At 44.5% G+C, this 16,461-nt stretch overlaps 1 protein-coding gene across 1 annotated transcript in view; it reads left to right on the top strand.

Moving 5' to 3' along the window:
* LOC310770901 (uncharacterized protein) overlaps window positions 1-15,695 on the top strand; it is a gene marked incomplete at its 3' end in the record, with an annotated part of 22,056 nt that extends 6,361 nt beyond the window's left edge. The window contains exons 5-8 of the mRNA XM_083631862.1: window positions 10,034-10,248; window positions 10,380-10,642; window positions 15,157-15,282; window positions 15,495-15,695. Coding sequence (XP_083487988.1) covers window positions 10,092-10,248; window positions 10,380-10,642; window positions 15,157-15,282; window positions 15,495-15,695 — 747 coding nt within the window. The 5' untranslated portion in view covers window positions 10,034-10,091. The remainder of the gene's footprint in view (window positions 1-10,033; window positions 10,249-10,379; window positions 10,643-15,156; window positions 15,283-15,494) is intronic.
* Window positions 15,696-16,461: the final 766 nt, after the last annotated feature.

The following is a 16,461-nucleotide window of genomic DNA, read 5'->3' as shown; positions in this document are numbered from 1 at the left end:
GTAATTCCACAACGTTTATTTTTGGTCCTCGGCCCTCCACCCAGATTGAGTTTTGGCCCTTCATGGGAAAGAATTTGGGCACCCCTGAGCTAGAGTCTCTTAGCAGGCCGCTTGCGAAGTGAGCTCAGGGGCCCATAAGCTAGAGTCTCAGCTGCGAAGTGAGCTCAGGGGGCCCATAAGCTAGAGTCTCAGCTGCGAAGTGAGCTCAGGGGGCCCATAAGCTAGAGTCTCAGCTGCGAAGTGAGCTCAGGGGCCCCATCAGTTAGAGTCTCTTCGCAGGCCGCCTGTGGTGGCCTGCGAAGAGACTCTAGCTCATGGGCCCCCTGAGCTCTCGGGCCCCTGGGCCTGGGCCCGGTAGGCCCGTTCAGTAATACAGCCCTGGGTGCTGTTATGGAGGAAATTACTGTTCAGAACTAATTGTTTAGATGTCTGATGTCTTACTGATGCCAAAAATAAATGGTTAAAGTGACTGTTCTGCCTGTTCTATCGAATTTCACAAAAATGCAATTATCTCAGCTTTCCTTCTTTCCTGAAACCATGGTGTATTCAACTGCTAATGCCTACATAACTACTAACTCTACAAACTAACTCTTTTAGACAGAGAAAGCACACATTCTATTAGTTCTTTTGAGATATTTTGTGTTCACAAATTCCTAGCAGAAAATAATCCTCGGCTCTTGAAAGATGAGCCAGAATCCTCAAAAAAAACCTTGGCAGAAGCTACCTACAGTAAAAAAAAAAAAAAACTGTTGGCAGTGAATGTGTTAATTGCACCTTTTCCGTGATGTGCGTATATCTCCCTCTTTTTACATAAATCCACACACACACACACACACACACACACACACACACAACGCTATAGTTCAGTGATGATGTCACTGATGATGTCATCAATGATGTCATCAGTGATGATGCCATCAGTGATTTCATACATAGGCATTGTGACATCATTGTGACATCACTGATGATGTCATCAGTGACACACACACACACGAGACTGAGAGAGGGAGAGGAGAGGGGGAGAGAAAGAGGGAGACATTGCGCATCCGCCTTAAGGCAGGGGAGGCCACGCAACAGCCGAGCTGCGTATGCGAGCTGCAGGGCGGGTGAGCCCGTGCAGCAGGCGAGCCTAGGAATTGAGCGTGTGTAGCTCGCGAGATGCCTATCATATAAAAGGGAGAAAGTGAGCTCTGTTTGTTTGTTTAAACTTTTGTCCCACTGGATGATGTCATAGGCATTGTGACATCACTGAAGATGTCATAGGCATTGTGGCATCATCAGTGATGTCATAAGAGCAATTGTATGTCATCAGTGAGTGATGTAATCAGTGACGCGAAGTTGTGCAATTGTGCCCGGCACATGCCAATAGAGCAGGCGAGGCCACGCAGCAGCCGAGTCTGAGAGCAAAAGGATTGATTGATTGCTTATTGTATCTGTACAATAATGATCTATGGCTGTCTCATTTTAAGGGATAGATAACATGTATTTTGTCTTGTGACCAGACCAAGGTTGTATTGTCTCTTATGAAAGATCAAGGTTGAGCTTGTGTAGCTAATGGAAATGTCCTGGGCTAAATGGAACTTCTGTGAGCAGTGGAAACTTACTGATGCCTTCTAGGTGGGGGGCTGATGTTTGACTCTATCATGAGGAGATGCCTTTGCTCGTGGTTCACTCATGACTGTCTTTTCTGGGAGTGAGACCCTCTGTGCGCACAGTGGAACTTTTTCATGGAATAAAATCCTCCTTATATTCATTTTAAAACGAGCAACTCATTATTGAAGAATCAACAAAGCATTTTAGACATTTTATAATTACACCAGCGAGGCTGAAGTTGAGCAATTGTGCACTGAGTGATGTCACTCGAGCACTCCAAGATGTGATCAGTGATGGTCACTCGAGCAATTGTGATGTCATCAGTGATGTGAAGTTGGGCAATTGTGCCAATAGAGCAGGCGGGCAAGGAAGTGCAGCAGGTGAACTGCAGGGCACGTGAGGTCGCACAGTGCCCGAGCCTAACCAAAATCCCCATACAAAAATCCCATCCTGCTTCAGCTACGAACCGGCTGCAAAAACATTATGAATGGTGGTGAACGGCAAGAGACGATATATAAAGACACTATGAAACTCACATTGCACATTTTGTATTACAGTGAACAGTCATAGTAATAGTATTATGCAATATGCTCTACAGTGGACAGTTATGGAAAAATGCAAGAACGCTGTAGTAATTATATGTCAAGTCAATATAATGTTGTTGTTGTTTCAAAGTTCTCACCAAACCTACCTCTTGTGTGTTTTTTGGTATAAGTTATGTTGTGTTAATGTCATTGCTGTAATGGCAGAATATCTCTCCAGGGAAGTACCCCCCCCCCCCTCAGGGCTTAAAATTCACTTTGCAAACTGGGGGGGGGGATTTATAGACTTTGTGTTTTTTTTCCAGCCGATACGATAACCGGTAAATATCTGCTTCTCCTATCCGATAACAGATACGATACCGAATAATAATTTCACATTTTTGTTTTTACTTAACCTGTAGTTTATGCACACCTGGGGTATTATAATATGAGTGTTTTAGTAAAGTGTATCACTCAATACAAAAAATAAAGGCTTTAATACAACCGGAAGCCTATCGCTACGTTCACACAGGGCACCTACGCCTTGCCTTGCCTCAACCCACGCCTACGCCTACAGACCTTGAGCTGCGCGTGAACCTATCACACGCTTTTGTGATCACACTGCACGCCTATTCCACGCTGAACCTGAGCCGAGTCACAAGCGCCTCTCCTCTCTCCAGAGTGTTTTTTTTGGTCACGTGTGGTCCCGAATTATCATGGGGAGGTAAAATAAATCGGATATATTTAATGTGCTATTGATGCTGGATATGTATGGGTGACTGCTGTCATAGAGAACTGGATGCTGTTGTACTAAGTGGATTCACTTCTCATTGTCCATCTTGCTTCTTCGGTCGCTATTCTCTCTCCTGAAGATTTGTTTACCGACGGGGAGAAAGCCCCACGTGATAGCCACCCGTCAATCACTCTCTCTCTCTCTCTCTCTCTGCTCAACATTGTTGTAGTAACACCATTTTATTTTGAAATTCAGTTGACTTTGTCATTTCTCACGGATATTGTCGCGTTTTTCCTTCATGGCTTGACAGAAAAGTGTGCCTTCACGCGCCTAGTCGGCTTGAAAATAGAACTCATGCCTAAACGATAAAATCGGTGCAGGTCAGGCAAGGCGTGGGTACACGCAAGGTTCACACTGAGGCGCCCTGTGTACACAGCCTCATTGACTAGAAAGGACGCCTATTTAAAAGCGTGGGTCAAGGCATAGGCAAGGCTTGGGTGCCCTGTGTGAACGTAGCCTATGGCTGCTGCTTAGTCTCCAGATAAAACACAATGACAAAAGACATAGTAATTATTAGACTCTTATTCAGGGATGTAAAGTCATGGATAGTTAAAAAGGTGACAGATACCAGGGCAGGCACAACATCATTCACTTAAGTGCCCTATTTTGGGATGAAAAAGGTGACTCACTGTTACCTTGCATCCCTGCTTATTCTTATTCGCTTCAGGTTACATTATTTTAGTACGGCCATTTTCTCTTTGCAAATGAGACAGGCGGCGTTCCCTTTGAACTCGACAACAAAATAATCACTCTCTCACTTCTCCTGAAACTGTCTGTGCTCGTCATCAACATTTCTTTTGCCTTTTGACAGCAACATGTTCACTTCTCAACAAAAGACATTTTAGCATGCAAATGTTTTTCTTTCCACTTGGTTTTTCACTCGGGTGAACCAAATCACCAGGCCACTGGCCTGGAATGTGAAGCTGTGTTGCCAGATACTGCTGACGGTTTCCAGCACAAAGAGTTCAAAACCCGCCAAAATGCACACAAAACCGCCCAAGGAACTGCACATATATGGAAATTTATCTGGCAACCCTGGTGTGAAGTGTGTCCACACGCCTCGGGAGCGCGCTCTGTGTTTTACAACGAGCGGAGGTGCGGGCTTGATTTCACTATAACTTGATATCAAGTGGCGTGGCGGGCCGTGAGTTTGAAACCCCTGGTGTAAACCATTGCGGGATTACTCCCCCTTTATAAATTGAAAATATGCGGGAATTTCCAAAAAGATGTGCCAAATTTTAAGCCCTGCCTCTCTCTCTCTCTGTCTGTCTGTCTCTGTCTGTCTATCTGCCTGTCTGTGTCTATCTGTCTGTCTCTGCCTGTCTGTATGTCTGTCTGTCTGTTTCTGTCTGTCTGTCTGTCTGTCTATCTATCTATCTATATTTTTATGCCTCCGCCGGTGATAACCAGGCCCGAGGCATTATGGATCCAGGTTGTCCGTCCGTCCGATGTTTGTTAACGCGACATCTGAGGAACGCCTTGACGGAATTTAATAAAATTTGCCTCAAACATCGACTGAAACTCAATGATGATCTGATTAGATTTTGGTGGTCAAAGGTCAAAGGTCAAGGTCACTGTGACCTCTCGAACGCCATTTCCAAGCTTTGTTAACGCGATATCTCAGGAATGCCTTGACGGAATTTAATTAAATTTGCCTCAAACATCACCTTGGACTCAAGCATGAACTGATTAGATTTTGGTGGTCAAAGGTCAAAGGCCAAGGTCACTGTGACCTCTCGAACACCATTTTCATGCTTGTTAATGAGATGGGCCCTATCTTCGTACAGGCGATATCCCCTATTAGCGCTTGCGCACCTGTTTGCACGTGCCTTGAAGCAGGGAAGATTGCAGTCCGCTGTCCAGGTGTTATGCCGAGTTTTACACCCCAGCGCCGGCAGCATCCCCACCTCACGGGAGCATATTGTAATGATTTATACAGAAATGTAACTGTTTAAAAGTGATATAATTGTCTGGTAGACGTGACCTCCCTGATTTCTAAGTTAAAACAGCCCCGAAATATGTTGTGGATGCAATTCTCGGCGGGGATGCGGAAACGTTCACGGCACGTGTCGCATGCGCAAATTAGAGCGTTGCCAAAATCAACTGCGCCCCAAAATGCCTGCGCAAATGGGATTTGGGCGGTCTTAACTACCAGAATTATTCACAGGTGTGGCCAGGCAATGCTGGGCATTACGTCAATCAAAACTAATCAGATTCCCGTCTCGCAATGGCTGTTTGCGCGAGGCATGCAATATGCTGTAATTCTCTCCATCCGTAATCGAGACACTGCGTAACGCGTCATTATTCAGAAACGTCGCCCAAGACGGGGGAAAACAGAAATCCCCCCTCCAATCCTGGCGTTCTCCTATGTCACGTGCATGGTTGCGTGTTGCACAAAAAGATCGTATATATGGAAGATGAACACTCCAACTTACTTCCTTGACAGCTAGATTAACATTTTTCTTCTCACCAATTCTCAATGGCTTCCTTGTTTTGCTCAGGAGTACAAAAAAACTTTAACTGGCGATTTTTTACATTTGTTGTCTGCGCAGCCCACCACACAACAGCTTTTAGCTATGTTTAATTCAAGGAAAATGATGCTGGTGTGTGGAAATGAACAGAGATTTTCCCCCGTGATGGTCGGGACCTATTTCATGCAGTGTCTCTATAGAGTGTACTCACTCGTGTCGTGCGAGGACAGAGAGAGATGGAGAGAGCTTATTGACAGATCGTCTGTGGTGCCAACGACCCTCCGGGTTATGAAGATAAATAGCCTATGTCCATTGTCCAACAAGTTTTCTCAATTAATTTCCCTCTTTGCGATGTGATAAAAGTTTCTCAGTGAGTTATAGTTGATTGCCTCACTGAATTATCTGCTAATACCCAATTTTAGCAGCAGAATTTGATGTCCTGGCATGCCAAGGCTGTCCGTAATGACATATCCAAAAGGGATTTTACTTTGCACTGCACTGCGCAGCCGGAGATTATAGTGCGCTTCAGCGCAGCGAGGTATTTAGCGCGTAAGAGGTCCTTTTCAAAGCTCTTAGCGCAAAGTAATTGCGCGCTGCTGACGATAGGATAATGCCATCTATCTTCACATTTTAGCCTGCTTTGGCATGTGGCATGCCTATGCCCAGTACAATTATAACAGGCATGCGCTTGTGCCCGCCCCCAATTTGCATTGCCCACGGCGTTAAACGAGCGCAAACGCTAAATTACCGCTTTTGGGAAGATAGGGCCCGATATCTTGATATATTTTGGTGGTCAAACTTCAAGGTCACTGTGACCTCTCAAACACCATTTTCAAGCTTTTTAACGCAATATCTCAGGAATGCCTTGACGGAGTTTCATCAAATTTGCCTCAAACGTCGACTTGGGTGCAAGGATGAACGGATTACATTTTGGTGATCAAAGGTCAAAGGTCAAGGTCCCTGTGACCTCTCCAATGCCATTTTCAAGCTTGTTAACTCCATCGGCTCTATCTCTCCCCTGGCCTTAAATTTGCATTTATGGCTTTGCCCGTCGCTATTACTGGTCAGGCGCATTCCCTAATTTTTCCTTTGCGCTAAACAGCAGAATCCGCAGCGCTAACCATTTAACGACGCCTTTTTAAGCGTATAATTATTCACAAGTGTTGGATTGGTGGTCTCCAGTCAACCAATCACATTCTTCCCATACAAGGTCCCGAGATACTCCAGTCCGGTAACCCCGGTTGCGGCTGCATGCTGTCATCTCTTCATGCCAATTTGGATAGCCTGAATAAAACCATTCAACCTACAGGCAAATACAGATCTGTTCAGCAGGGCTGATGGTCTCCCTGTACAATATAGAACGTTAACTATCGGTGACATTCATGATACCATCCACTTCCATGATCTTTATTTGTTGTAAACACATAACTTTCACAATAGTGAACAAGCCCCCCCCCACTCTGCTCATTCAGGGCAGGCTTAGTTTTATAACTTGTAGGCTACCTGCTGCTCCTGCACATCACAGCACAGGCTAAATGATGCAACATAAATATAGCCTACATTATGTAAAGTCATGGCATAAATGTGTTTTTATTGAAAAAGTACGTGTCAAGTAAGCTAAGTCTTGTTGGAGCGGACATCACAGTACAACCGTGTTACAGTTGTCACTCGACTATAACACGTATTTGCGACGGATATATATACTGAATAAGGCCTGGTTTTCAAAAGCGTTAACTGCAAAATTAACGGCAGTTGGAAGATCGCTTTAGGCTGGTATTTATGGCCGAAACGTTTCTGGCCTAGTCTGGCACTGTGCCACGCCTCTTCAGTGTAAAGTTTGTTTTTTTTGCCTTTAAGGCCAGTTTAGCGCCTAAGGCCAGTGGGAGAATAGAGCCCCATATCTCAGAAATGCCTTGACGGAATTTCATAAAATTTGCCTCAAACATTAACTTGGCCTCAAGGATGAACTGATTACACTTTGGTGGTCAAAGTGTAATCGCCATTCCCAGTTTGTTAACTTGTAATGGCATTTTGTTAACGCAGTTTGTTAACGCGATATCTCAAGAACGGTTTGATGGAATTTCTTCTGATTTGGCTCGAACATCGACTTGGACGCAAGGATGAACTGATTCCATTTTGGTTATCAAAGGTCAAGGTCACTGTGACCTCTCGAATGCCATTTTCAAGCTTGTTAACACGATATCTCTGTCTTGATGGAATTTCTTCGAGTATGAACTAATGGCGGAGGCATAAATCTGCGGTGCGGTTGTTCTAGTTTAATCCTATTAGAATAGTGCCATGAAGTCCACATGGCCTGGTGGGAGACACGCCACTTACGCGACTGGTTGTGTGTAGTCTTTCCGATTTATAACTTATAATGCAACAGTTTTACCACAAACTGTGACTTTCTTGGCCTGCAAAGTTATCTAAACCTTGTACCCCCCTGGTCCAGCTGATGGATATTTCTTACATTCACGTATAGCGGCCGTTTGGACAATTTTGGCACGAATTGTCTGAAATTAAGGCCAGGTATTTTTTATTTTTTATTTTGGAAATTCACCCTCCCACCACTAGAACAAAACCATCCTGGCACCCATAGTGAGACTTACTAACATCGGTCCTCCTTAGGTACAGTAGCCGGTGATTCACTATAACCTCCTTTTTGAGACCACCAGGAAATCTTGACAAAATTCATGCATTTACATTTTTTCTGCTCTCATCCTGGGCCAAATACCTTGAAATTTGACCTTAAAATCTAACTTTGGAGTTGGTTGAAAATTTGGTTACAAGGCTTCCAAATTCCATTGCATAGTTTTCTCATTGGTTTCAATGTTAATTTTGCACAAAAACAAAAAACAAATTCCGACTCCCAGGTACTTTCCCCAAAAATTTGTATTTCTCTGATCAGACATCAACTTTGTAGTTTGTATTGTGTTCCCCCCCCCCCCCCCCCCGTATTTGCTCAGTGTTGGCACAGCAATCAATTCCATGCAGTTTGACATGAAATATACAGTACAGTGATCGCCATGGCAACATGTCACATAAGGTGGGAACCCGGATTTTCCAGTGCAAACTACTCATTTGAAGCATTTAGACTGAAATTGATGCAGGAATGAAGCTTTTTTGTGTGTGTTTTGTGAAAATTAGCTGTGAGTCGAAAATTGGCACTTTGGTCTTTTTTTCGTTCAAATTTACCTCTTTTGAGTGTACATCGTATCTCAGCAACCATTCGTCGTAGACACTTGCGGCTGGCATGATTGAAATCAGCATTGAAAAGTGAATATATCTCATCACAGCCATGGCGATCCGGCCTTCTTATAGGGGCCTTCCATATGCTTGTTCTCTGCACCGGAGCACAGCAACTCTGTCGGCTGTCATGAGCGTCATGGGTGGTTCCCTGCCTGTCCTTCCTCATCTCGGCCGACAACAGGTGTGAGTGTTGAACCGGATGTCAAAACTCGGTCATGACCAGCATCCGGGTAGTGCCCCAGATGCGCATGCGCGTAGTTCTGTGGCCTTCCGTGTCAAAGAGCCAACCAGTTTCTCCGTTTCTCCATGACTATTACCCGCAGCTCAGCGGCTATCACTGCGCTCCGTGTCTGGATAATTTTTCTGGGAAACGGAAGGTCAGATCAATATGCCTAGAAAGGGATATACTGTGGAAGTTAGTCTCACGTAGTCAGAGCCACCGTCAACGTCATAAAGCTTCCAGCGACGGAGGTACGGCTGGGTGTCGGTATGACACCTGACAGGTAAGAGCCACACCTCCTTATACAGTGTAACTCCACTGTACATTAAATACAGTAGACTGGCATTTGACGGGTTACAATTCTGGGTAAGCATGAAATGTTGATATGAGGTATGAGGGATGAAGTTACCAATGGATAAGAATCAATACAAAAATAAATAATTATGAATATAAAAAACAAGTATGAATATCAATATCCAGCTGCTGTACGTAGAGGGCCGCAAGAGTCCTCTGCGAGCAAATGTGCAATTCTCAAAAGATGAAAGATGGAAGAAAATAATTCCTCCACCAAAAATGTGACAAATCCAAGGCTATGATAATCCCACCGGGGAAGATCCAGGTGGCATTCATGGGAAGGAGGGGGGGGATCACATTTTGTGTTTTCTACTGTAAATGTTATTGTACAGTAAGTGCAGTAAACTGGCATTTCAGGGGTTAAAATTCTGAGTAAGCATGAAATGTTGATATGAGGTATGAGGGATGAAGTTACCAATGGATAAGAATCAATACAAAATAAACAAATAAATAATTATGAATATAAAAAATAAGTATGAATATCAATATTCAGCTGCTAGACCAACTTGTGTCTCTCGCCATTCACCACCATTTCGTTTTTTTTCCGTGGCTGGTTCGCATAGGCCTCGATGAGAAAGAGAGGGACTTTTGTCTATTGACTTTCAGACGAAGGGGCCGCAAGTGCTAAGATCCAGGTCTTCCTGACTAATTCCTGTGGTACTCTACTATAGCCTATTATTCACAGGCCATCTAATGAAAACTGCTCGCAACTTTTCATTTCTAAAAGGTCTGCCTTCTTACATTGGATGATGCTAGTGGAGTGCTACTATCACCCAACATTGTGTGTGCTACAGAATATATACAGATACATGCTGTATTGTGTGTCCTACAGGTTCAAGTGCCCTGGTTCAGGTGTGTTCCAGTGTACTTTGACTGGTCTGGTGTTTACTATGGCTGAGGAGGGGGAGGTGCTGTACAGGACCATCCAGTGGGATGAGGGCCTCCTCCAATCAGCTGGCAAGACACCTGCAGGCCCGCTGTTCAACATCCAGTGTCCTCAGAACTCTGTCCGTCAGCTCCACCTCCCACACTGTGAAACCACCCCTGGTAGGCACATTATTCAGTCATGATTATGTATTGATTACTGCTGAACATTTTCTTCAAAGAATTAAATTAAATGTAATGCCATTTTAATGGAGTTGACACAAGTGAAACTAAATGTTGATGTGTATTCACAGTACCACTTCCTGAAAGTGAAAGCCTGTCTGTTGTCCACATCACTGATGAGGGAATGAGCTTCCTCCAGCCACTGGAGATCACAGAAACTCATGTGGGTGTGAATGTCCCCCACCTCTCTGCCTTTGGCCTCGTGAGGGACATTCTGGCATTCTTGTTCAACAAGACTATCCAGGGTCAAGTTCTGCTGTTCCTCCTCCGACCACCACACAGAAAGCCAAAACTCAACGTGTTTCTGCTGCCAGACAACATTCCTGTTCAGGAGGTAACGCTCCCTGTCACATTCGGGGCTGAAACCCTATTGTTTTTGTGCTGGTATTTATTATTATTGTATATTAGGAATACCTCACTCATGTTGCATTGTTCAAATTTTGCAATCTGGTGGAAGCATTTTTCAATCAAGTAGGCATCTCTCACGCTATACGGGTGCTCGATTCCTATGCCTGCCCGCTGCGCGGGCTCGCTAGCTCGGCCGCCACATGGCCTCACCCGCCCTGCAGCTGGCTGAGCTGGCCCTGAGGCTCGCATACGCAGCTGCTGCGTGGCCTCACCTGCCCTATTGGTGCACGCAGGTGTGTGAGTGTGTGTTGCTCACAAAATGTTATAGCCCTTAAGTTTACATGCGCGCGGGTATGACATCACTAATGACATAATCAGTCTTATGACATCACTGACAACATCATCAGTGATGTCACAATGCCTCCTTGTGTGTGTGCCCCCTTATGACATCATTAGATTCTTTAAGATTAGATTCTTTAATGACCACACAGCCAGGCTGGTGGAATTTGTTTTCAGTACAGTTCATACGTAAGCAATGGTCCAACATTAAACATCATAATACATACATAAAACACAATAACAGTACACAATACAGTCATAGCAGCAGTGATATTGGGGTTGTTACAGAGAGTTCAGTGTCCTTATAGCAGTGGGGAAGAAACTGTTTTTAAAACGGGTTGTCTTGGTGGGCAGAGACCTGTAGCGCCTCCCGGAGGGCAACAGCTGGAAGATGTGGTATGCTGGGTGAGTGGGGTCAGAAATTATTTTTTTAGCTCTATTTATTGTCCTTTGGCGGTGGAGTGATTCAAGTGACGGAAGGGGGGTGTGGATTATTTTGGAGGATTTATTGATGATTCGCTGTAGTTTGTTTTTGGAGTGAGTGTCCAGACTGCTGTACCAAACTGTTATGGAGAAGGTGAGGATGATTTGTATGATGGCCAGGTAGAACCGGAGCAGGAGATGTTTTCTTATTCTGAATTTTTTGAGCTGACGGAGGAAGAAGAGTCTCTGATTGGCTTTTTTGTAGATGTGATCTGTGTTGGTTTTCCATTTGAGGTTATTGCTTATGTGAGTGCCAAGAAATTTGAATGAGTCCGTGGTGCTTATTGGTTCGTCGGAGATGAGTATGGGGGTTTTGGGGTATGGCTGGCGTCTGAAGTCGATGATGAGTTCTTGGGTTTTGGATGAGTTGAGTAGGAGGTTATTGTCTGTGCACCAGGTAACTGTTTGGTTGATCTGTGCACGGTATTCTGTTTCATTATTGTCTGTGACGAGGCCTATGATGGTTGTATCGTCTGCGTATTTGTAGATGTTGAAGGAGTTGTAGTGGGATATGAGCAGGTTGGTGTATAGAGAGAATAGCCAGGATGAAAGGACGCAGCCTTGGGGGGCTCCTGTGCTGAGGTACAGAGGGTGAGATGTGATGTTGTTGATTTTTACCTTCTGTTGTCTGTTGGAGAGGAAGCTGTGGATCCAGTGGCAGATGCAGGGGTCAGTGTTCATATCCAGTAGCTTATTGATGAGTTTGGCCGGGTTGATTGTGTTAAAAGCAGAGCTGAAGTCCATGAAGAGAATGCGGGCGTAGGTGTTGGGGGTATCCAGGTGTTGCAGGAGGTGATGGGTGGCTGTGTTGGCTGTGTCTTCTACTGACCTGTTAGTTCTGGATCCATGAGAGGGGGTGGTGCTGGTTTTGAGGTGGGTGAGAATGATGCGTTCAAATGATTTCATGGCTACGGATGTGAGGGCAATTGGTCTGTAGTCATTGAGGCATGATATGTTGTTGGATTTCGGTACGGGGATAATGATGGACTGTTTGAAACACTGGGGGACTGAACATTTACGGAGGGAGGAATTAAAAATGCTGGTGAAGACGGGGGCCAGTTCTGCAGCACAGTGGTGTAGTACAGATGGACTGATGTTATCTGGGCCTGCTGCTTTTTTTTTCTTGAGCCTTTGGAAGTAGGGATGTCAACGGTTAACCGTTAATCGATTAACCGTCGCTAACGTTGTTGTTCGGTTATTGCTGTCGGTCTATCAGTTAATATAAAAAAAAAAAAAAAAAAAAAATTGTCTATTTACTCAATGAGCTCATGCCCAAACAAGGCGTGTCTATTTAGATGCTGAAATGTTAATGCTTTTTGTGTTAGAAATTCTAACACAAAAAGAATTTGTGTTGAAATGTTGATGCTTTTTGTTAATGCTTGTTAATGCTTTTTGTGTTAGAAATTCTAACACAAAAAGCATTAACATTTCAGCATCTAAATAGACACGCCTTGTTTGGGCATGAGCTCATTGAGTAAATAGACAAAAAAAAATATTAAAAAATTATGAATTAACCGATAGGTTAATCGATTATTAGCGTCGGTTAATCGAAAGTGAAATTAACCGAAAATTGACATCCCTATTTGGAAGGTGGTCCTCACCTCTTCCTCCTGGATGTGAAAAGGAGGGGTGGAGGGGGGGGAGGGGTGGAGGGGGGGGGGGGGGGGGGGTGACTGTTCAAATCTTGTATAGAAGGTGTTGGGTTTGTCCGGGAGCTGATTGTCACTGTCAGGTATGGGGGTAGGTTTCTTTTTATAATTGGTGATGTCCTGAAGTTTTTTCCAGATGGTTCTTGTGTCATTGGTTGTGATTTGTTGTTCTAATTTGGCGGCATAGTTGGATTTGGCTTTTCTTATTGCAGTCCTTAGTTTATATTTTGCAGCCTTGTAATGTTCTTTTACTCAGTGTGTGCTGCAGCGCGGCCTTCCTGCTCCTGCAGCCTCTCTCTGCCTGTCTCTCTATTTGACTCTCTCTCTCTCTCTCTCTCTGTTCGGGAGTTGTCCTCTGTACACGGACGGACACGGCACACACGGCTTGTTTTGTTGTTTTTTACACACTGACACAGCACGCTGTCTGTCGCTGACTGAGCAGAAAGCTACATGTCATGACATGAGTATGAATGGCAGACTAACGTCACGTGAGGGTCTGTGTGTGACTGTGTGGCTGTGTGTCTGTGCACTCCTCCTCTTTGTCTGACTGCTCTGCTGTCTAAAATTAAGCGAGTAATACAACATTATTTAATTATTGAAACGACCCGACCCCGGCCCGGACCTATTAATTAAAAAAAGAAGAAAAAAAGCCCGGCCCCGGCCCGTATTGGCCAGGCCCGAGGGGCCCACGAGGGAACCCTCGGGCTTGCAGCTCTCTAACCCACATTGCCATATTTATATATATATATCAATCAATAAAATATAGATAGAAGATGAAACAACACAGATATAATGGGTTATAGTGGGACTTTCCATGCCTGCCCCATTCACTTCAATACATTCAGGCGGCGTCTTGTCATAGATGCATGTTCAATGGGTCAGCGTGGGGGAAATCTTCCCGTTCTTTGCAGGCAGCAGAGTTAACATTTTGCTGCTAGCCCAGCCCAGGCAGACAGGATTGGGGATTAATTGTGCATTCCTTTATAACTGGGACTGCCAATCTTATGGTTCAAAGGTCATGAGCTGGGATGGTGACGTCACCAGAGCTGGTATTTTCCATTCCAAACTCGTAGGAGCCTCAGCAGCCCCAACCTCAAAAATCCAAGATGGCTGCGACAACAGTAGTTATAATCGTAGTAAATGTTTTTTATTAGCACTTCTGTTTTGTTTGTGTCTCATTAAATCAGCTGTACACACATCACTGCCTAACTTCTATCTGTGTGGACATGAGGCTGCAGTGTTTGTATGCGCAAAATGCTGCAAAATGCCTTGTTATCAACTGTTATTGCTAACAATGGCTAGCCTGGCTAGTGACTGGATCTGACCAGTGAACAGTGAACTTCCCAGCTCAAGTTTTCTGCAAATGGAATGCTAACAAAACGGATGTGACGTCATTTAGCCTTCACATCCCAGTTATTTTGCCATAAAGGAATGCAACATTAACCCCCGCAGTAAACACACATCTGAACAGTATGTGTACCTGCTCTTGAATCCCTGATCCTGTAGTGTAGAGCTGCAGCACCTTCCACAGGTGAGTCAGGTCATTAAGATATATTGGTTTTCCCCCACGCCCTACTGACACAACGCTAGCGGAAGTAACGTTTTGTGGGCGTTCCCACACAGACCGACTGTATCTATAGAACTGTGCAACTGTCCCTAAAGTCTAGCCCCAATGCAAAATTTGAACGCTGTGATGAGAGTGATGTCTCTTCCTTTTGTTACCGTATAGGTTAGGCTACTACTTGCACACAGAGAGGAGCAAAATCTTGCATTTTTGATCAATACAATATACTCTTCATAAAACATTTGGGGCCCCAAATGCCAGGACTAACAACACCCATAGCAGATAGTATGCACACAAAAACCAAATCTCTCTCCCCCCCCCTCTCTCTCGCTCTCTCTCTCCCTCTCACACACATGCACTACGGTGTTATATGTATCTAAACATGTCAAACTGTTGAGAAGATTGTCATCATGAACACGACAGTGAAACGATCTTTCAAATGCAACTGTTCTGATATAATTTAAGGTGAAAAGTCAACAAGAAAATGCTGAGTACATCCGGACTCTGTCCGATTGTCATCCTTTGTCGACCTCTAAAAAGTACAGTCTCCACTGCATTCCAGAGGAGTGTAAAGTACAGCCTAAGCCTAAGGTACGTCAAATACAACTTCCTGCAAAATATATCTCTGTTAATGATGCTTTAACGTGCGCACGCGCGCGCGTGTGTGTGTGTGTGTGTGTGTGTGTGTGTGTGTGTGTGTGTGTGAGTGATACAGATTCAGTTATTTTACATGTAAAACACGGACATTCAATTATATCATATTTTTGGGGAGCAAAAACAGCAACACTTCTCCTGGTTTTCAGGATGTCTTACAATTTTATCCAAAATATGGACCAAATTACCACCCAACATTTGAGGTTCGCCTGGATACAAGAACAGAGGAAGTGACTCTGATCATCCAAAATGAAGAGAGGACATCAGTCTGGTATCATGAGCTTGATCTGCCTGGTAAAGACTTAAATCCTCCTAAAGCTTCACTCAGTCTGTTAGAATGGAGAAGGTGATGGTAGTTCAGCTCTAGATCATTTTTCAGTCTGGCTGCATTCACAGTCTGCTGTGGCATCTCTGACACACACACACACACAGCAGAGTTTCAGCATATAACATAAATTAATCAGTATGGTAAATTAATCTGCATCATAGCAACAACATTACTTTGCAAAGCTTTTAACATCATGAAACACATGGCCCTCAGTTTCAGGATCAGCCACCGAGAGCGGAGCAGCGGCAGGGCCCTCATCTGTTACCCGGGACGTGAGACAAGGTGAGCACATGTTAGCCAGGACGTGAGACAAGGTGAGCACATGTTAGCCAGGATGTGAGACAAGGTGAGCACATGTTAGCCAGGACGTGAGACAAGGTGAGCTCATGTTAGCCAGGACGTGAGACAAGGTGAGCACATGTTAGCCAGGACGTGAGACAAGGTGAGCACATGTTAGCCAGGACGTGAGACAAGGTGAGCACATGTTAGCCAGGACGTGAGACAAGGTGAGATCATGTTAGCCAGGACGTGAGACAAGGTGAGCACATGTTAGCCAGGACGTGAGACAAGGTGAGCACATGTTAGCCAGGACGTGAGACAAGGTGAGCTCATGACGTGGCTACTAAAACTTATTACAATTAGGGATGGCACGAAACCACTTTTTCCATATCCGATCCGATACCGATACCACAATCTTGAGTGTCTGCCGATACCGATATCAATCCGATCCGATCTTTTTCCCTCGCTTATACAACTAAGCTGTTAATAATAAATTTACCAATGCACTT

Source organism: Poromitra crassiceps (genome assembly GCF_964638095.1).
Source record: "Poromitra crassiceps genome assembly, chromosome: 2".
Taxonomy (NCBI): Eukaryota; Metazoa; Chordata; class Actinopteri; order Beryciformes; family Melamphaidae; genus Poromitra; species Poromitra crassiceps.
Note: the sequence above shows the minus strand (reverse complement) of the source record. Positions and strands in the feature narration are given on the sequence as shown.